The sequence below is a fragment of the Phalacrocorax carbo genome, chromosome 10 (assembly GCF_963921805.1).
Source record: "Phalacrocorax carbo chromosome 10, bPhaCar2.1, whole genome shotgun sequence".
In the NCBI taxonomy this organism is placed as follows: Eukaryota; Metazoa; Chordata; class Aves; order Suliformes; family Phalacrocoracidae; genus Phalacrocorax; species Phalacrocorax carbo.
Window position 1 is genome coordinate 8,156,773 of NC_087522.1, and position 21,976 is coordinate 8,178,748.

Below are 21,976 nucleotides of genomic sequence, written 5' to 3' on the forward strand. Positions count from 1 at the left end.
AAAATCCCCGCCAAATAAGTAAGGCAGTACAACTGTATTACAGGGTATAATTACATTATGCAGCTAGCCCATGGTTTCTGTTTTGTAGTCTGATTCCATTTATTTGTTTTTAGGAAAACAAAGTTCTTGAGCAAAATTACTCTTTAGATCAGACCTTTATCACTACTTTGAGGCATACTACCTCTATTGACTACAATAGAAGAATTAATCTCAACTTATATCTTTCAGAACTACAACTAAAGGGTATTTTTAGGTTACCTTGCTATTTTGATGTAGTAATGTGTTGGCTTTGGCATAAGGAATTCTCCAGGTATCTCTACTTCTGCAGTTTGAGCTGAAAAATTACTTAGAAAGCGACACTTTTCCTCTATGAGGAAAAACTTTGGAAGCTGTTTAGTTTTTGCCTCCAGAATTTTGATCCATTTCTTCAGTTTAGAGATAAGATTGTGAAGTTTCATTGACCCCGGCACACTGAAGTCAAAGTCTAAAAGGAAAAAAAAAATATATATATACACACGCATCCTCAGTATTACAGCTTCTATATAGGGTATTTAATGTCTGAGGTTTGCATTTTCCAAAAGGTTCTTTCAGCCACATACCCTCAAACAAAATACTTTAAGGAGTCCCACATACTGCACACATACCTGTTATGTAGAAAAGCATCACACTGGTCTTGAATACTATAGTGAAATGTAAAGCTGCTACAATTAGCAACTCACACAAAAAAAGGAAAGCATACTACCAAGCAAGACCAGCAGAGAAACATGGGTACCTATAAACCCTGAACAAAAAGGAAAACTAGAGGGTTCAGGCAAATACAGAAGAGACATAAGAATCATTAAGGAAGAGTCAGAGCATAATTGGTATACGATCATACCACAGCAGGAACACAACAACAGTAGATGCCAGAGGAGAACAAATCAGACAATTCAATAATGCAAGCTGAACACATGCCTAGAGCTGTACGGCCTGTAAAAGGCAGGCTCTGTTCAATACTTCATCTCTACTGAAAATCTTTTAGTAAAGTCCTGAAATTATATGCAACTTAAACCTGTCAGAATCTGTTACCTCTTTTCTATACACAGCTGTAAAATATTCTCTATTTAGTAAATAACAAACTTCCCAAGATTCTCCTGTTTTAGTCATGCAAACATTAGAAAAACATACTGTAAAAACTGTAAATACTATTACTGTATTTAACTGTCTATATACTGCAGACTGCATAGAAAGCAAGCAGTCATAAACCAATCGATTAGATTAGATTATATCAGATCATTTAGTGAAAGAGGAACAGTACTCTTATTTTACAGTCTAGCACTATAATTTTCTGCCTGTTTCATTAAAAGTGATTTATTTATTTAAAATCAATGGAGGCTTTTTACTTTTAAAAGGGATGAAAGAATCTCAGCTGAGGATACAATGTAGAATCTGTGAGCAACTGCAGGACAAGTAGTAAAATTGCTATTACTATTATTCTCCTATTCTGTGCTGCAAGAAAATTCTCTCTATTCTTTCCCGGCTTAGATAACAATTGCATGCCACCACAGGAAGAACAGATATGACAGCCTAAGCAAAAATGACAATATTATGCAAACAGCCTGCTCTTTCCTTTGCAACGTAACAGTATTGCAGTGTCGAACTCTCTCCTCTAGCCCACATACAAGTAAAGTAAGAACTTCCTCAAGGTCAATACATGGTCTTCAATATGCCACGCAGATAATTCTGTAACAGAAATCACCGCAATATCAACCATTGTCCAGGCCAACACCAATGCCATCTTCTCAACACTGCTCTTACTACAGTTTCAGAACAGAACGATAGATAGATAGATAGATAGATAGATAGATAGATAGATAGATAGATAGATAGATAGATAGATAGATAGATGATAGATAGATAGATAGATAGATGATAGATAGATAGATAGATAGATAGATGATAGATGATAGATAGATAGATGATAGATAGATAGATAGATGATAGATAGATAGATAGATGATAGATAGATAGATAGATGATAGATGATAGATAGATGATAGATGATAGATAGATGATAGATGATAGATAGATAGATGATAGATGATAGATAGATAGATGATAGATGATAGATGATAGATGATAGATGATAGATGATAGATGATAGATGATAGATGATAGATGATAGATGATAGATAGATAGATGATAGATTGATAGATGATAGATTGATAGATGATAGATTGATAGATGATAGATAGATAGATGATAGATGATAGATAGATAGATGATAGATAGATGATAGATAGATGATAGATAGATGATAGATAGATAGATAGATAGATAGATAGATAGATAGATAGATAGATAGATAGATAGATAGATAGATAGATAGATAGATAGATAGATAGATAGATAGATAGATAGATAGATAGATAGATAGAGTGAGTGAGTGAGTGAGTGAGTGAGTGAGTGAGTGAGTGAGTGAGTGAGTGAGTGAGTGAGTGAGTGAGTGAGTGAGTGAGTGAGTGAGTGAGTTTGAATTTCCCAAGAGAGAAAATGAATAAACCACATACACAAATGAAATTTTGGTCAAGCGCTTCAGTACAACAACAACAAGAGATTAAACACAATTGGATAAGAAGATAAACTGCTCTCTGTAAACCTCATTAGTTATGGCATCCCAAATTGTGCAAGTTAAGTAACAGACTTGAATTCTTAAAAAGCTTTTCTGTAACAGAGTCTAAAAGATGTCATTTTAAATTCCACAGGTTACAAGTGAAAAAGCAACAGCAAGAAAGAAGCAGAGGATGTCAATTCAGTATTTCTAAGATTTACAGCTAAAGCAGAACAAACAGAATCTTCATTATGGTTCAATACAACAGAATTAGTTTGAACTTTATTGCAGAATCTATGTTTCAGTATGTTATCTACAAGCAATATTTTCCTAAGCTGATGAAAAACAAAACCCAAAATAAAACAATCATGAGTGCTGCTCAGAGGACAACTTAATTTGACCACATAAATATTCTGCAAGCATCTACCTGCAAGTATGCTAATAGTAAATTAAGTATATGTGCACAGCATATAAAAGTTATTCTCAACCACAATTAAAACCACCAAAACCTCTGATTATCCACAAAACTTACTCCTACAAACAAGGTTAGAATATTTGTTTTTTAGCCAGAAGAGTTCACATAATTCAATACATACACTCTTGTTCTCAAAGTTCTCTTCTTTACATGTACAGAATACTATTACCAAATAAAATAATGCAACCTCGGATTCCTGTCATTTTGCTATTCTGTTACTTAAACAAAATATCAGAGAACACATAACCCAACATACCGTGTTGTGTATCCACAGTATACTGATATGCTAAAAGCTTTCAGTGAAACTCTTAAGTCTACTGGCCCAAAACAGAGCAAAAAAACAGCACATACAAAATCCTTTCCACTTCTACAAGAAAAGTCTATAATGAAAAATACAGTTTAATATTTATGGATGTTATAAATTAGTATAACTCTGTAATATTCCCTTTTCTTTTTCTACCTGGTATGGGCAGTGCATCTATTGCAATATCACTGTAAAACACTCTTATTATAATTCCAAGCCTACCCTCTAGTGAGCAGTGGGAGAAAATCATTTCATGAGGAATGACAAAAAATTATTGAATCATTTGTCTCCTGAATCCCTGACATACAGGAAAGTATCCCCAAATTGCAACTAGGTTTTATGCTAATGTGAAGCACTAAAGTAGTAAAAATATGCATCAATATATATGCCTTACAAAAAAAAAAGTCATTCAGTTCACCACAAGAATATCTCTAGTTTGTTGAAATGTCTATTTCAGGATTTTTCTTGCTTTGTTTCCCAGGAGCAGATGGGAAAAACAATTCAATTAGTCTTTTTGCTCATGTCACAGAGAGCCCAACTGAGAAGAAAAATCACTTCAGCTGGAAGAAAGGGAAATACAAGACCAGATATTATTTGTGTACAAAGTCCCTCTGTTTCACAGACATCTTAATCTATATAGATAGTAATTTTGTTTCAAACAAATCCACTTTTGCAGTACTTACTCCTGGAGAACATCTTTCTCAAGCTAACACATGCTGGTCTAAAATACCTTACTACTTACACCATCTTCTCCTAAACGGAATAGGTTTATCCCCTCATCTTCAATGTAGATATTCACAGAATACCATGATAGAGTGCAATTGAAGAAGCTTACTCTCTGTTTTCAATGCTGCTAAAGATTTTACAGTGCGATATATGTACTTCAAGCAAATAAGTTTATTGAAAGTCTTGAATGCCTCAAAAATTGCTACCTGAATCCATCCAACCCAGCGTAACTGGCAAGTTCTTCCCACTCTCAATAAAAGGACAAACAGAGAGCACAATCTTCCTGCCAGTGAGAGAGACCTAAAAAATTCTGATGGTTCTCAACACTACTGGACAAAGCTTAATACTTTTTGAACGAGGGCTGTACCATCACTTCTCATGAAGCAACACACACAAAAAATGTGCTGGAGTTAACAAAATTAGAGTCCCAAATCCCCTGTACACCCAAACCCCTTGACCTACAGAATATTAACACAGCATTAAAAAAAAAAAAAAAACCAAAGAAAACACCTGGAAACTAAGATTTAACAACTAAAGAAAATCCCTTCTGCTACACTGGCAGAAAAGAGTTCTAATCAGTTAAAAATAACAGACAATTAATGCTTTTAGAGCAAGTAATAGTTCATTTGCCCATTTTAAAAGATTATTCTGACCACAGTCAAAGCCTGATCACACTTGAAGTCATGACCCAAAGATCTTCAACTAAAGAGCCAGGACACCCATCATGTAAGATGCCACTTAGGACTGAAGTGTAAGCTTAGTTTCACAGAGCAGTTCAGATCCTTTACACATATGGTACTGAAGAAGATCCAACTGTTCTCTGAGAGAAAAGAGCTGTCTTGCTTCTGAAGTTGTTGTTCATACATCCATATACTCTGTATTTTCCCAAAGGTTCTTTTTAAACTCACAAGAACTTTTGGAAAGCACCAACATGAAAAATCTTAGTGACAGGTAAGCAGAAATACGAAGCAGGACTTCTGGTTTATCACTCAGCTCCAGAAAACCAAAACTTCAAAGACGAGACCAAGGTCAAATATGATGCTAACTCCTATCTCTTGGTCTGGACCTTCTGGATAACATCCTGTTATCTAAAACTTAGAATGGACATAAAGAAAGAGCTACCCAAGTAATACTATGCTCAGTCTTGAGACAAGGGGAAAAAAAAATCATCCTTAAAAAAAGCTGAAAATTAATAACAGAGCTCTTCCCCCTGCCCTCTCCCCACACTTCAGAGGAAGAGTAGGACTTCAAGGAGCTTCCTTCTGATTACAGTTTCCATTTGCAGTAGAGAATTAATTGTGCTGGATGCCAAAACTCTCAAGAAAATTATCTTCCCCTTTAAGGGTATATTTTGGAATTTTCCATTCGTATTCAGCTTCAGTGGAGAGATGGTTGCAGAAGGAAGCAGGATCCAAACTCTAAACTATCATCTGCCCACAAAAGAACAATTGAGGCAGTTTTTCTCCTCCTTTCACTGCTGAGAGAGCTCTCAAAGGGAGCATTTCTCAGCATTCGCCTGTTCTTTGATGTCAAAGGTTTAGCAGAAAAGCAGAGAGGGAACAAAGAACAGATGGTCAAAGAACTATGCATTTGAAGTTCCAGGGAAAAAAAAATTCAAAGAAAAACTTGGTTTTAAAATATTATACGTTAGGTCATCTTTTTCCATCCTATCAAAGCTCCAACAGTCCAGACAACTACAGACAAAGTATTTAGAATATAAGAAACTGTGAGAGAGTCACCAATGGCTCCAAACAGGAATCAAGATGCAACTCAGACACTGGTGGAAGAGATTATGCAACCAAACATAGTTGAAAGTGTCTATAAAATACAGCTGTCAACATTAATCTGGAAATAACTAAAGAAAACTGTTTACTCCAAGACAGCTCCCCAGCTTGGATACTTCTGAAATGGAACACAACCACTGTAATTATCTGTCCATCATCTAAATGCAACTGGTACTAAGAATCAGAAAAACAAACAAACATTCTAGTGTGACAAAAGGACACAGCAGGCACGACTTACAAATGGTTTCACATAACGTTAGAACAGCCTTTGCTATCTTCAGTACAGTAATCACAATCCTATTAATTTATTTATATACATGCTATTGTTTTTGCAAAATTCATTTAAAAACCCTTATTTTCATTTTCTGCATAATGAATTAGATTACAAAAATATGTAATTATATCAGTTTAATTTCTTCCGCTTTTCCCACACTTCATCTGTGAATTAAAAGTGAATACATCAGATTAAAATAAAATCTAGTACTAAGAAAAATAGTTATTTCAATCCTGCAGATATTCATGTCTAACCATACTTGAAAAATAAAACAACCCCTTCAACAAAAAAAAAATACAGAAAGTAATTACTTCTTATTAAACTGAAGTTTACTATGAAACGCTGCATTGTATGACTTTATGTGATTTTTTATGTCCAGGCCTATGTTGCTGTCCTTTGTTTCATATATGATACAATATAATTTAAGGTTAAACCTTAAATGCCATTTATACGTCATAAAGACATGCAAAAAATACACAATGGCATATAAAAACTGAACACCCTCTCAATTTTTTATTTTAACTAAAAACTGTAACTGAAATGTAATTAAACTTTCTTAATTGTTTCTCTAGAAATTTGCTGAAACAGTAGTTCAGATTTTGTAGACTTGAGCCTGGTGTTGTATTTAGTTTTCAGTTACACCTTTTGAAACCCCAGCGCTCTCTAACACTCAAAGGAAGGAAACTAAGAGGTACTATGACTGTCCAAAAATAACCCAAAACAAATAAAAACTGAGCATATCAACACTTATAGCAATAAAAAAGGTGAATATAGTACTATTCAAATGCAAAGACATATAAACCATTATTAAAAATTAAAAACAAGTCTAAACTTGTATTAAATGTATATTTTCCTCTCTAAGATTCCATCAAAGACACATAAAATGTTTCTACTTCTATTTCCCTCCCTAGTACCCCTCATCTATTAAAAATTTAATCATATGTTTCAGGACTTTCATTGCCTGCTGTCATGCAACTGTTGTGCCCCAAAATCACCGTCATGCAATACATAGCATGCACAAGTTATATAGCCCATATCTACAACTGAGTTACTTGCACAAGATTACCATCAGTTCACTTATCAGTTACTTGCCCAGGATTCCTATCAGTTCAATCATTTTCACAACATTATCTGTAAAATGCTTGAAAAAACAGCACAAGTCTACTTGTCAAGCTCTGTAAATGCTCAGTAGCTGTGTTGACCTCAAACAATTTTAAGTTAAGGTAACTTTACATATCTTAGAGTTCTAAAAAGAGTAACTCTTCAATGCAAGATTTGCTTTTGCAGAGGAACCAGCCTGATGTGGAAAGGGGGTGGTTTTTAAGTCTTTATCAAATCTAAGATAATAGAGTTTTAACTCATATCAGAATCAGAAGTCAGAGTGCCAGGAGGGTAAAGAGAAAAGTAGATTCAGAAAAAGATGAAAACCCAGGTCTTCACAAAAACTCTCTTTCCAGTTTTGAACAGCTAGTAAGTTTGAATTGGTTTTAAAAAAAAACAAACAAAAAAAAAACAAAAAAAAACCAAAAAACACCTCCCAAACCCACTACCTATACTTAACTACTCATTTTAATCTAATTCTACAGTTATCTTTAAGGAAAAGATGATGTAGTTTAGATAGGAATTTATGCAAACTCAAAATCCTGGCAATCCAATCCAAAACACTAATGCCAATCAATGTCACCTTCTGTCATATATAGCTTCATGCCCTTAATACTTTTCACCAAATATATCAAAACCACATCCTAATGTACACAAGCTTTTCTTAGAATTTTGGATCAACATCACATACTCGAACATGTAACTCCTCTGATAAAGAGAAAACGAATGAAGCAAAAAAGCTACTTCCCTGAAGTATCTTTTTTATTAGATCTGATTAAAATTATTGATTCAATTTAACCAACAATAATGTAAATTTGTGTAATAGGATTTTTATAATCTAGTTATCCAAAACACTAAAGTAATCTTATTCATCAGAAGTAGGCTGTTTTGAAAGACTTCACACAATATTGCCTGTTCAGAGTTCTAGAGTGAAAATTTCATTAAATTCTGGCATCACCGTAAAATAGAGATCGTTATTGTCCCTCATCTATAGCAGGCAGTTCTATGCAAACTGCAAAAATATTACAGTGAAGTAACCTAATTTAACTTTAAACACATATGTGATTTCACCACAGTTTTGGTAACAAAAACACAACAATATTATCTATGTTAACTTCTGTTTTTCACTTGAATTATTTTTATTACTCCACAGAAGACTGGAACAAACTATTTCAGTTTTTTTGAATGATAGAACATGCTGTTTTCTGTATTTTCTCTCAGGAAATATACTTGAATAATAAAAAAAGCAAAATGCCTTCACAATTCAGCTTGGGGGAGGGACCTCCCTGGGGATTAGAAGTAACATTTAAAAAAACATTTTCAATATTTACCTGTTGTAAATTGCCCTTTTAACTTCTGGAACACAGGATCTTGGGCTGTTGCCTGTGCTCTCCTAGCTAGTGACTCTGAGGCTGCACTAGAAAACATGGTGGACACGTTAGAGACGTTCTCAAGTCCTACTCCAAAAGTGCTGACTAACTTCTTGACAAAATTTAGTGTATGAGGAGTGATTTTGGCATCTGAAACGGCTCCACTTTTCTCAAAGGCAACTGAATAACATTTTGCCAAGCCCTGCTGCAGTTGTCTAAGAACCTAAGGATTAAAAAAAAAAAAAAAAAAAAAAAGAGAGAGAGAGAGACACACACACACACACACACAAAATAGTCAGGAAGATTAGGCCTTCTGATTTGACACCAAGTATTTATTTCCACACTGCATTATATATAGTAAAGTTATTCTCTTAAACCTTTATTTAAACTAATTTTTAAACTATTTAAATTCTATTTTTAAATTGCATCAGAGGGTCAATCTGAACAACAGCACTGATTCTTATTAGCACTGCAAAGGAACAAACTGAGCAGTGGAAATGTGGCATCACAAAGTACACCTTGCTCTTTCAAGAACAGGTAAGTTTTGGATTTCATATTTTGCAATATATTAGAAAATCATGTGATACGAAGAATCCTTCTTCAAACACACACTGTGCTAGGTAGTCAGAATAGAACTGCCTGTCACTTTGAGAGGCAAATGAAAATGGAGTGGCATGTCCATCTGCTCTCCGTTATAATTCAAACTTAGGACAATTATCACCACCACAGAACACCAGATCAAGAAGGAAACTGGTATCTGTGAAACTTAATGTAAGAATATAAATTTTCAGTTAGTACAAGCAACAGCTTAAATCCTAGAGGGATTCATCAAGTTAATAATTTTGGGAAACCTCTGCACTGCTTCCAGAAATAACCAAACTCCTTAAAACTCTGATCAGAACAATCACTTCTACAAATATATCAGTTTACTAATCAAAAGAAACAGGGTTTATTAATGTTTAAAAATAATTGTAGATAAATATTTGCAGCTAACTTTTCCTTAGATGCTACATACATATGAAAGTGTATTAAAGCCAAATACCTCTTCGTGCCAATTCTCTCTGAACCAGACCATCTGATCTACAATGCCTTCCAGAGAAGACAAAAGTGTTGGATGTAATTCTCGCTGCATGTGCATAATTCTGCTGCATCGCCACATTGGTGCAGTGGCTCTGATTGGCCCAGGATCTGAGGCAGAGTGGGACTGATTCCCAACTGAGCTTGGCTGCTGCTGCCCAGAATCTGCAAAGTGGAAAATTAACAAAAAAAAAAAAAATTTACTTTTCATAAACTTGATACAAACCTGCATGAAATAAATTGTTCCAAGAATATACTTTAGATTTGCATTAAGTATTGATCTTGTATTACCTACTGCACTTCAGAAAATTTTAGTTTTAGAAATAATTTTTTTTTTTTTAAGAAAGAGAACTCTGCTCCAAATGCTGTTCAGTGGTACAGACTTCCCAAACCCAGAGCGATATAAACACTCTTCAAAAACACACAGGAGGTGTAGCCTTAGCTACCAAACCATGGTCTTGAAATAACTGACATTGTTTCATGTAGAATCAAATTATTTAAATTATGTGGGTTTTGCTCCCCTCCCTTTTGGGGAGATCTCTCACACTTAACTGAAGAATAAACATGCTGGTGTCAACTACATACAAATAGTCATAGAGTGTATCTTTTAGTACAACTGATCTCTTGCACTACAACTATATCAGAAAGCGATTAAACAGAGAGTGTTGCTTTATCAGATGACCCCCTACTCTTTCACACTACCCACTAACAGAGCAGTTGTTTGTGGCATAACCTATAGAAAAATATTGTACTGGTTATCACTGAATGAGCACGTGGCAATACAAAGAATTTGGCACAGAAAACTCTGTCACTGGATATGAATATAGTGAAGAGTTATGGTAGGTGGGCACCTCCTCCTCCAATGGAGCACCCAAAAAAAAAAAAGAAGAAAAAGATGACACTATTTAATCAGTGCCCTTCAAAGTTTTATGCAGAAATTTAGTGAACCGATTCCCAAGTGAAAAAAATCAATTAAATAAACAATGCACTTTGTAACAAAGAATACAGAACAGAAGGAAGGGTTCTTCAAGTATGAGACAAAAGAATAATTAAATTACATGGAGTCGTTTGACGTAACAACTCTAAATAGGATTTACTCTTAAAAAAAAAAAGTGTAGTGCAAGTTGCTTCATGTTTTCCCCACCTCCCAAACATTCTTCAAAGCTAAAATTGATTTTGGGTAAACTTAGATGCTCATTTTACTTGGAAGTTCACAAGAAGTTATTATGGAGATGTTGAAGTACAAATTATTCAATGAAAGCAGTTTACCTCACTTGAGTTACATGAATTGATATTTTGTTAAATTATTTTTAAAAGTTTGACTCATTTGAAGAGAAACTGAATGTTGCGTGGTTCATGCTTCCTAACAAAATTAGGCTAGAACATCTCAGAAAATCATGACGCACTTATCTATTTGTAATCCAAGAATTTTCTACCTCTCCACCCATTTTTAAAGATAAAAATCCAGCAAAGAACATATGATTCTCAATAATTAAGGTGACATGAGAATGAAGGAGATTTCACCAAGAAGAGTTTATATTTTAGTCAAGAAAATTCAAGACAGCTCAGGCCATCTGTAGATTTAACTTCACGGAAACAAATGAACAAAGGCAAAGTTATCAAGAATTTCCTTCCTTAGCCTTGATAAATTGGTATGTTTTCTAGAGAATCTATTTTCCCAGTAAAATCAGGTGAAACTCAAAGTAATAGCTAGGTTACAAAGAGACAAAACAATTCGATCATTTCAAGCTCACCGCTTTTGTAGCGCTCTCGTTGTTCGATTTTCAAGGTCAAATACAGGGTCCTGATAGGGAAGTAGACAGCTTGGGGATATACTCTTCCCACCTATTTGGAGATACAAATATACATATTTCTGACAATAGGACATAACAATACATACAGATCCTCTCTGTAAATTAGTGCAATTCAGTAATAATCAGCTCCTTGTTTTAAATAACAGCTTATGGAAAACTACGAAATTAAAGATTCTTTCAGTAACAGACACCCTAAGAGGATGAAACAGTAACTCCCTACACACACTGTTAAGGAAGGTATTACCTAATTAGGGCTTCCAGATCATATTGCCTAGGAAACCTGAAAACAGCATAATGCCAGAGTATCAGCCGGGCCAGTTCAAAGTACTCACGTACTCACGTACATAACGGAAGAAAATTAGACATAATGACAGCGGTTAGTCTTTAAATTAGGCCACAACTCCCAGTGAGCCACATGATACTTGATAAGAAGGCCCATTAGAGAGTAACTTTACTCAACCTAATTGTGGCACTTAATGTAAGGGGACACCAATTTCACCCAAAAATAAAGAACATTTTATGGCTTCCATTTAAAAAAAAAAAAAAAAAAACCAAAAACAAAAAAACACCACACACACCAAAAAAAACCAAACCACAACACACCAAAAAAAACCACCTGAAGAGCTATTAACATTCAGCATCCCCTTTAAAATCTGTAAATCTCAGTACTTATTAAAGGAAAGAACTGATGTGTCTAAGTACTACCCACAACAGAGCACATCTTAAGACATGATTAGAGGCTTCTCCAGTCACAATTTTACTAAATCATGGATTTTTCCTCTATCCTAATGGGTATGGCAAGTGGTAGAAATTTTGCAATGGTATTTAACTGTTCAGCAATGTTTATGGCAGATTACTAACTTGACACACACATGCTTCATGCTGTAATTCAAGAGTAAATTATTTTAAGAGAATTGTGAAGTTTCTGCACACTTCTGCAAACCTAGAGTTTTAAATTATCAACACAGAAAAATTGGTATTTTTTATTTTGTATTCCTTCTATGAAGTTTAAAGGCAAGATAAACAAAAATATTTGTGATATTTATGAGCCTAAGCTCCAGCTACATTAGGACTTCCAAGTAGGCAGTCACTTCTAAAAATTTTATAAGATCTTAACAAATAAAACACATCTACAACTCCTTGAATTAAGTTTTTTCTGTCTTCCTTCAGAAGACAGCTGAGCACGCTGGTGTTGCAAGATAATACCAGCTTTCTTAAGCTGTTTTGGTGCATGGTGTCTTCAAAGTTTCATTTTAATTTTATGGAGAGAGAAGAAACAAAACATAAGCATACATACACACACACCTAGATTTATGTACGCAAGTATCAGTGCACATGCAAACACACATGGACATATTTTCTCTATATAAAAATACACATTTTCAGAGCTTTGAGAGAGCAAAGATAAGGGATAGTATAAAAGTAGCTGGATATCATAAAATCATAGAATATCCTGAGTTGGAAAGGACCCACACAGATCATCAAGTCCATATCTCAAAAATCAAGAGTGGAGGGAAGGAAAGAAAAAGAATACTCTGAGGAACTCAGCACATCGGCTGTCCTTCGCCAGTTTTCAGCAGTGGAGCACTGCAGAGAGAAGTGGCCTGGGGTATAGGCTAACGCAAGAGCTTCATAAATTCACCCATGTATTAATAGGACTTCACAACTGTTTTACATTAACCTGAATGAACAAACACCAAAATGATTCCAAGATTGTGTGCATGCTAAAGAGCTGGAGTTAGACCATGCACAGTTAACATCTCTGAAAACACGATGTTTGAACGTTGTTTGCACTAAGCCATAACAAAACAGTATCTAAAAACACATTAACAGAAAGAAGGCAGCACTTATTCTCCCTTAGTCTACCAACTTGCTTAAACTAATATTTTTACTACTAAAACCACTTTATACTAAGACACAGTATACATGTTCTGTTCTTAGACTCTACTCCAGAGCAGACAGCAATAGGCTGTAAAATCTTAAAATCCCAAAGCAAGATTAATCAAAACTCATATCTAGAGGTACAAATCCAAGAAGCCAGTTTTTCCATCTAACTCCCTAAACCTTATCCTTATTTGTCTCGTGATTTGTCATGCTAAACTTCAAGTGAAAATTTACACGGCCCTGGAAAAGACTTCTGATGGTGACAGACAGAGCCTTGTTTTTTTAAAAGTAAGTCTAATAAAAAACAAAGCACTAATGAAATAGTTTGTCTTTTAGTCACTAAAGCTAACAGTTCTTCATCCCTACTCCTACATTACAAGCATTTAACTATATATTTCTAAATGTGTTCTATAATGGTCACAAAAATGTAACAAATAGAATCCCAGAGGGAACGCTATAATGCCTTATGCACATATGGCACACAATTTCACCGGATTTAATCTCATTAAGTAACACTTGCTTTGAAATCTAAAATATTCTACTTAAAGAGAGAAATAAGCATTCTTTAATTCATCAAAAGTTGCAAACAATAGCATTTTTAAAGCGTAGCATTTTCTTAATTGACTTTGAAAAATATTTGTACCACACCTTGAATACAAGGATTACAGACAATAAAGAAATAGTGATCATCATCTGTGCCTACCTGACTAATGAGGTTCAGAAGGAGTTTGCCCTCTGAGCCAACCAGGCACGTCAACAGCTGTGGAATCCAGGCCAACCACTGAATGGGTGGGACACCGATACAGTACTTGTCTACAGCATCTGCTAAAGTGTTCTTATCATCATCGAAACTCAGCAGCCAAAGAACCTAGAAGAGAATGTCAAGAGGACATCTCAGGGCTTAAATTCAAGACATGTCAATCATATGATGCAGAAAAAACACCCACAGATATTTTACTAATATGATAGTGGAGTCCTTGTAAGTGTCAAAGCCTCCTTGGACACAAGAACTTACATTCATTATGCCTGCCCCATGTAATTTTTTCCCCTAGAAATAAGATTTAAAGGATGTAAAAAATAAATATAAGTGTACTACTTGCTATGAAACAAGACAGAAAAAATCCAATGAACGTGACAGCATTCCACAAATTCTTTGGGTTTTTGGTTGGAGTGGGTGGAAAATGAGGCATGTTTATAGAACCTAAAATATGCTATTCAGATAAATTAACTTTGAAGCAAGAGCTTAAGTATTTCTTTGGGTGTTTTTCATTACTTTAACTGTCCACCCCTAATGATACTTTTTCTACAATTTAATTTAAATGCAAATATATTAAGCACTGACTAAAAAAAATCACTAGCAGTTATGCAATCAGACAGGGAGAATAAACTCCAGAGTGCTATGGAGACCATCTTCAATCTAAAAAACCAAAATATTTTCTGTGTTTGTTTCATGTTCAAAATATATTGCCCTTCACACTCTGCTACCGTTTTTGAAATTTTCTTCAAAAGAGAGACTAAAGCAAATATCGCCAAAACTGATAAATACATAAGGCAAAGAACTTTGGCTGAAATTGTTGAATTAGAGTAAAAATTTAAAGAAAAAGCCATCTGGAATAAAATGCAATACTGAGGTAAAAGTTAATATGAACCATCCATAGTAATGATAAACGGACATTAAATTATGTTACTTTTTAAAGCATCGAAGAATGCCTTTCTGCAGATATTTCACTGCATTATAGATTAGAAATGCTGAATATGATTTGTCCCCTTTCTCTGACACAGAGGTTCCACACCTTTAAAAAAAAACAACACCCACAAACCAACAACCCCAATATCCCAATGAAGAAAAAAAAAACAAAGGTGAGTTACATGCAATGACCTAACAGCAACCATATGTAGACTTTCCGTGTAAATTAAAGCTTTCCATCAGTAACCGATATTTCTCTAATTGGACAATTTGGGCATTGAACATTATCCCAGACTTTTCTGAAGGGGTGGAGCTCCAATTCTTTTTTAAATATCTAGATCTTACCTTTGCTAAGTATTTTCTTGATTTGCTCTCATTCTGATGACGACATGCATGCAGATAGCAAGTAATAGCAGACACACCCAGGTGAAGCTGACGTTCTTTCACAAAGATATTCTCCAGGTAATCACCCCACATTGCCCATGCTTTTACTAGCACGTCATGCATTTGCACAGCTGCAGAAAAAGCTTTGTTTGCTTCTTCAGACCTGTGACAAGTAATAATATTAGTTTTATATTAACAAAATGTTACTAAATTATGTAAGAGTCAGATTTCTGATAGGGTACTCAATTACTTTCTTCATTGGAAAATAGCATTGAGTATGAAGTTCTTTAGTAAGGTCTTAGCTTTCCTTAAAGTTCAGCACCTATGAAAGTAAATGCTTCATAATGGAAAATTATCTAGGTGTCCAAGATCTCCAGATACTCCCTGAAAAAAAAACTGAAAAAAAAGAAAAACTTGCAGTGCACTGCAATTGCAACCCAAGCAATGATACTGGGAGAAAGAAGAACGAACGATAACACAAGAGCAGAAGCAAACACATTAGAAAGGGCTTCTCTGCTGAGCAAAAAAGGGAGTAAGGAAAAGCAACATTGGGAGGATGTTAAAATAGGTATCTTTTGGAGGACTATGTCTTACTTAACTGTTCTCCCACCCAAGTCATAAAAAAAAAAATTTATAATCAACGTTATCTGAAAAAAAAAAAAATCAGTTCCTCATCCCCAAGGCTTTAAAAGTCTATTTTTCAACAGGAAAAGTGAAGGAGTATGAAGGTTAATCACACAGTTCTTGGTAACCAGAAGACTATTTGTTTGATACTTCTGAAGTCTTCTCCAGGTTTCCTCACGTGTTCCTAGTTAAAGATTCAGCATGATTCATCCCAATACATATATACCCATTGCATCTATGTAACTTTTCAGGCATAAAAATAAAGGATGAGAAAACCCACATACACATTACTGAAATAAAGAAACTTTGAATGCGTTCCAAGATTCCTTATTAGCAGAAAGTGCTCCACTTCTCCCTTACAGAATAAGTATTGAAATAAACAGCAAAAAAGTAACATAATGCTTTTACGACTAGTATTTTAAAATTAACTGTGAAGCATTTTTATATAAAAATATTAGCTTGGAGGATTACAGTGATAAATTAAAATTACTAGCTATTGAGGCAAACAGATACAAAAAAAAGCGACTTTGTCTTTCAAAATATACATTAGTTTCTATGTTACACGAATATGTTACTTGCTTTCAGAGGCTTTCTGCACCCTACCTCGAGGTTTCGAAGCAAACTATCACAGCAGCAACCTGATAGATGACACTGAATCACTACTTCCCCTTTCTAAAAAGGAGACTTTTCAGTCAGTTTTCTTTTCTCCCTCTCTACAATCCATCACTCTTGACACCTGAGATGACTTTTAAAAAATGGTTTGTATCACCTTGCTCAGCAAATGGGGAGCACAGGGAGATGCAAGAGCAGAGGTGACCTTTAAGGTCCAGTTTAGTTGACACACAGGTAATCAGTAGCCACACGTTCTCAGGTTCAACACTCCCACTGTTCCTAACTGTAACCTTCCTAAATTCCCAACCTCAGCTGCAGTGCTAAAAAAATGCCTTTATGTTTTCTGGCAAAATTAAGAAATTGTAAGTATATCAGAACCATGTTTACACAGAAACCTTTTTTATCCATTCTCTCCTGGAAGAATGAATAGAGACAGTTTAGCTGCCTTTTACTTTATCTGCACAAGTTTTTAAAAAAATGTAAAATAGAAATTGAAAAAAAACCAATAGGGGAGGGACACTTCTCTTTACACCTCAAGTGAAACTAAGCTCACTTTGGCCATAAAAGAAGCCCATTGCGCTTTTCATCCAAGTAATTACATTCTGCTTATCTAATATTCTCTCCTGCATCCACAGAAGAAGATATTCATCATTTCCTGTCTTAAATCACTATGTGAGGTTGCAGTCTACAGCTTAAAACTTGATGGATTTCATTCCATAAGTGCCTACAATGTAGCAATAAAGGAATTATTCCACCCATATGTAACATGGTATTTAATGGCAGCATTGCTAATAAAAGCTGTTGGAAAATGAAGGGGTTTTTTGGCATCACTGAACAAAATTTGACTGCTGAGATATTTGTTTACTGAATTAAAGAAAGATCTTCCTCAAAATAGTAAGACACCTGTCAGCATAAATCAAAAATATTGCAAAAGTAGTTGCGTGAAGACAACGTTTGCACCTAGGTGTTTAATTGCTACAATGCAAGATGTCTCCAACGCACACCATATTAGTCTTTTCAATTCAATTATCTGAAATGAACGTTGCATTTCCACATTGCATGGCACACCAGACTTGTCTAGGCGCTCTGAACTATGATCCACACATTTTCTTATGCCTTGACCATTTGCAGCTATTAATGGGACATACACAACGAACAATGAAAAGAAAAGAGAGGAAAAAAAAGAGGTAGGCTAATTTTGTTTAAGTAGCTGTAAGCTTGTAGACTAGGCTATTTTTTTTTCCCTTGGTTTTATTTGCAATATTTACATTGAGAACATAATTAAAGCAACCTCCTTTTGTCAACTACACTGAGCCATCAGTTTGTCTAAGTACTCAGGGAACTGGGGGCAGGGTGAAAAAAGGTTATCTTAAGCTGCAAAGCTTTGGCCAAACCTATTTTCCCTGCCTCTTCCCATCTCATCCCTTGAAATATAAAACTTCTTTAAAAAGTACTGGTGCAATGCTTGTTTTAACTAGTTCTTTCATACGATACTTAGGAATATGACCAACTATTACATCTTCAAACTGCAAAGGTACTCTGATGTATTCTTTTACTTTCTTATACAGTAGTGACAAATCTTAGGCTGGTATAAACATATGGAACAACTTCCCTGCTTAAATACTGTGTTGAAATACTTCAGCTGCATTGTTCTCAGATGTGTGCTAGTGCCTCTTCCAGCCAGCATACTTACTTGTTTATCTGTGCCAAGAACATTCCCTTCAATGCATAAAACTCAGCAGTCATCTCCTTGGTGAAGTACTTCAGATTGGTTGATTCAATGACTTCAAGACCCTGTTAAATAAGCCTTAGTGAGAAAAGCCTTCTAAAATGGGAGGTTTTATTAAAATGAAAGTGCCATTAAAAAAACAGCCAAAATAGTCTCTTAAAATGTAAATAGCATCAGTTTCTAGATTTTAATTCACATTTTAAAAAGTCTGTACTAACAATTTTAAGCTTCCACTAACCTACACAAATCTATTAGATGCCATAGATGGCATTAATCAGGTGATGGGTTATCTTTTCCACCTTTTTTATGTTATTATTATTTATATTTTAATATTATTATAAGGTCCCAGTTTGCTGACCTTATAATCATGTCAGTGGGTTTTGCCTACAATCACGTTTTATCCTTTCCTTTTAACACATACAATTTCACCTCAGTATGCCAGCATCCATCATTCATAAGTCAGACAGTTAGAGCTTCAGTTAGTCTTGCAATAGTGTTGTTTCTTCCTACGGCAAATAGTATAATTTTCATAGTCCCTTCCATTTATCTATCTTGTAAGATTTTAAAAAAAAAATGTTATCTCCACTTTACCTTTTTTTTTTTGCTAATTTTTAATATATTCACAGAATTCAGTTCAAAGAGGACAATGCCTGCTTTTGACTAACAGCATTACTTAAAACAACACCCTATGCATGGTATAACATGGCGAACAGAATTCAGACCCTGTTCTGTATACAGGCAGTTTATTTAAATCCATGTATCTGATGGCCCTTGTAATTCAACAACAACTTTAAAGCTACCGTACCTGCATACATTCATTTTTGCCCATGACTCCAGCCAGCTGAAGATAACATTTAACTTGCTGGCGAATCTTCTGAAAGCAGTCCACAATGGGCACAGTTGGAATTGTATGAATGCGACTCAGTATATCCAGAGCTACGTTGACCAGCCCTTGTTTTCGAGCTATCTTTCCATACTGGATAATTGCTGATGCAGAAGCATGAACTCCCAACATAGCATTATTGGAACTAGGATCATGCTGAGAACTATTTTCATATGCAGTTACAATGGCTAGAAACAAAAAATGAAAAGTTTGTCACCACAAATTTAATTATATACACACAGCAATACACATGAAATGATGACTTAAGATATTGAAACAAATGGAAACAATAAAAACACACACTTGACAAAATCAACAACATTCTTGTATGTTTAAATTAAAAAAAAAAAGAAAAGAAAGAAGAAGAAATAGCTTATTTCAAACAATGTGTTGTCTGGAAAATTACATGATGAATGCATGCTGGACCAGGCAGTTTTACCCTGGTAATGATGTTGTCTCCACATGAAAATGCTGCTCCAGTGGGATAAATCATCTGACACAATAGGTAACCTGTTCCTCCAAGTCTTTACAACAGTCTTCATATCATGTAAGCTGTTGTTCCTCCCCAGGTTAGTTGGTTGCAATCCTGCATTTATTTGGGCTGCTTCTTGAAGTTCAATTATTTGCTGTGCTGCCTGGAAAGCATTAACAATATAAAGTATTGTAAAGGACAGTACAATAAGCTGGCCAACTTCCCTGTTGGAAAAAAATCTCTATGAATGATTAAATTAAATTTAAATTTAATTTAAATTTAATTATTCAATTCTAGCATACTGGTTTGGACTTACCACACCAACCCTAAGTGTAGACAAGCAAAAGTAAATATATATATATATAGTGTGCTAAATACAATAACGAAGTAAAAATACTGATCTGAAACAAAACTTTTAACAGAACTTATCAGTATAAATTCCCTGGTCATGATGTGACTTCTTAATAGAAACTTGAACATACAGAAACACTAGCCACGTGCTCCTGAAGGTGTTACTTTAAGATGGTCTGCAAAGACCTTAGCTTTAAAAAGTTACTGAAGTTAAGGATGGTTTTTCCCTGCCATCTACTATCATCAAATTAATGAGAGGAACAAACAGAAGATGGCAGTCGTCTCCAACCTACTAAAGGCAGCAGACATTTTGTTAAAACTTCAACAACCTGAAGAAAAGGCCCAGAAACTTTAATGGAATTTAATTACCTGAGTACAATAAAACCAATGTAGTATTCTCTAAGCTACTTCTTGGCAGATAACAGTTGTATTCATTGTTAATCAGCCAAAATAAAATAACTATTAAAAAGAAAGAGGCAGTCCAAATTTACAGCCTGAAAACTCTTGAAACAAAATAAATTAAACAAAGTAATATTTTCCTACAATCATCTCAGTATCAGCTCTCACAATAGCTTAACCTTCATCCTACACCTATTCATCATGTAAATTTAATTTTCTCACAGGTATTTAATCACATACTATCTGATATTAAAAAAAAAAAGTAATTACTGCAGTGCAAATTCACAGCTGCATTTTACCTCTGTCAGTCATTGATTAATTTATCACTTCTTCATGAGGAATATATATACATATTAGATTATTTTAAAAGCTTGTTTTAACTGATATCTGAAAGCATTTAAATACTTTATTTAGCAATACTAATCCTTTCATGCTGCAGATATTGCCAGTCTTAGTGGAGGAAAAACCTGAAATATCAGTGAAAACTTCGCAGGAAGGAATTAATTTCATCAAGAAGCCTTCTAGTTGTATTGTATCAGCTCAAACAAATGAAACGTACCTATTTACTTGACAACTTCCTCCCAATATGGAGAAGAATTCCATATTTATTCACTTTATCTGATGCATTGACTCATATTAAAGTACGGAGGTATGGGCTGCTGTGCAAGCTCTACCCACAAATACACACATTTTAGTAGAGGTACCTTAGACCATGCAGATTTAGCTGCATATGCATCACACCAGCCATGACACGCAGGGTGAAACTACAGGTCTTAAACAGAATTACAGAAGCCTCTATATCAAACAGAACTCACAAAGCGAGATCCTCTGCATTTCTACAGGTAAGGTTCATTCATAGTTCTCCTAGCCCTGGTCCATCAAGAAATGCATCCCTGTTACGAAAGTTCAGATTGTGTTACACAGATATATTCCAGAATTCCTCCCCTGGAGATGTAAGGCTCCCTCGACAGTAACAAGAGCTAATCTTCCTCAGGTGCGTGTTTATCAGGACACCTGAACAGGGACACAGTCAGCCTAAATGACAGATGAATGGCATGTTTTGTCCAGACCACATACTGTGTATATGTTGACATTTTATACGTGTCAAAAGGAAACAGGAGTCCATTTTTGTTATGGTGAAATATGTGTAAAAGTTGCAAATGACACGAGCCATGCATTTTTCACCCTGCAATAGCTGTTATTTCTTCTCATGTAATAATTAAACTGCATATTCTATATTATCAGAGTTGTGCCATCTGCTTCATAAAATATATTTCTTGAGGTCTGAAAAAAAATGGTCCTAAGTTCTTACAAGCTTCGTACAAGTTCTTACAAGAAACAAGTACTTTTCCCTCATTTTTTAAGTGGGCCATTTGTGAGTAATACGTATGCCAAAGAGAAAGACTAAAAGCACAGTATTTAAACACATCTTGTC

General features: G+C 34.8%; 1 protein-coding gene across 8 annotated transcripts in view; it reads right to left on the reverse strand.

Annotated features, from left to right (window-relative positions):
* The window catches only part of TRRAP (transformation/transcription domain associated protein), a 102,525-nt gene that overhangs the window by 10,570 nt on the left and 69,979 nt on the right, over positions 1-21,976 (reverse strand). For 6 of the 8 annotated variants that reach the window (XM_064461692.1, XM_064461695.1, XM_064461689.1 and 3 more), the window contains 9 exons: positions 19,726-19,954; positions 19,242-19,507; positions 18,401-18,501; positions 15,433-15,634; positions 14,104-14,268; positions 11,457-11,547; positions 9,668-9,867; positions 8,587-8,848; positions 259-484 (listed from right to left, as the gene is read on the reverse strand). In XM_064461692.1, the coding sequence (XP_064317762.1) occupies positions 259-484; positions 8,587-8,848; positions 9,668-9,867; positions 11,457-11,547; positions 14,104-14,268; positions 15,433-15,634; positions 18,401-18,501; positions 19,242-19,507; positions 19,726-19,954 (1,742 nt within the window). The remainder of the gene's footprint in view (positions 1-258; positions 485-8,586; positions 8,849-9,667; positions 9,868-11,456; positions 11,548-14,103; positions 14,269-15,432; positions 15,635-18,400; positions 18,502-19,241; positions 19,508-19,725; positions 19,955-21,976) is intronic. The other 2 variants (XM_064461697.1, XM_064461696.1) reach the window with 1 other exon arrangement.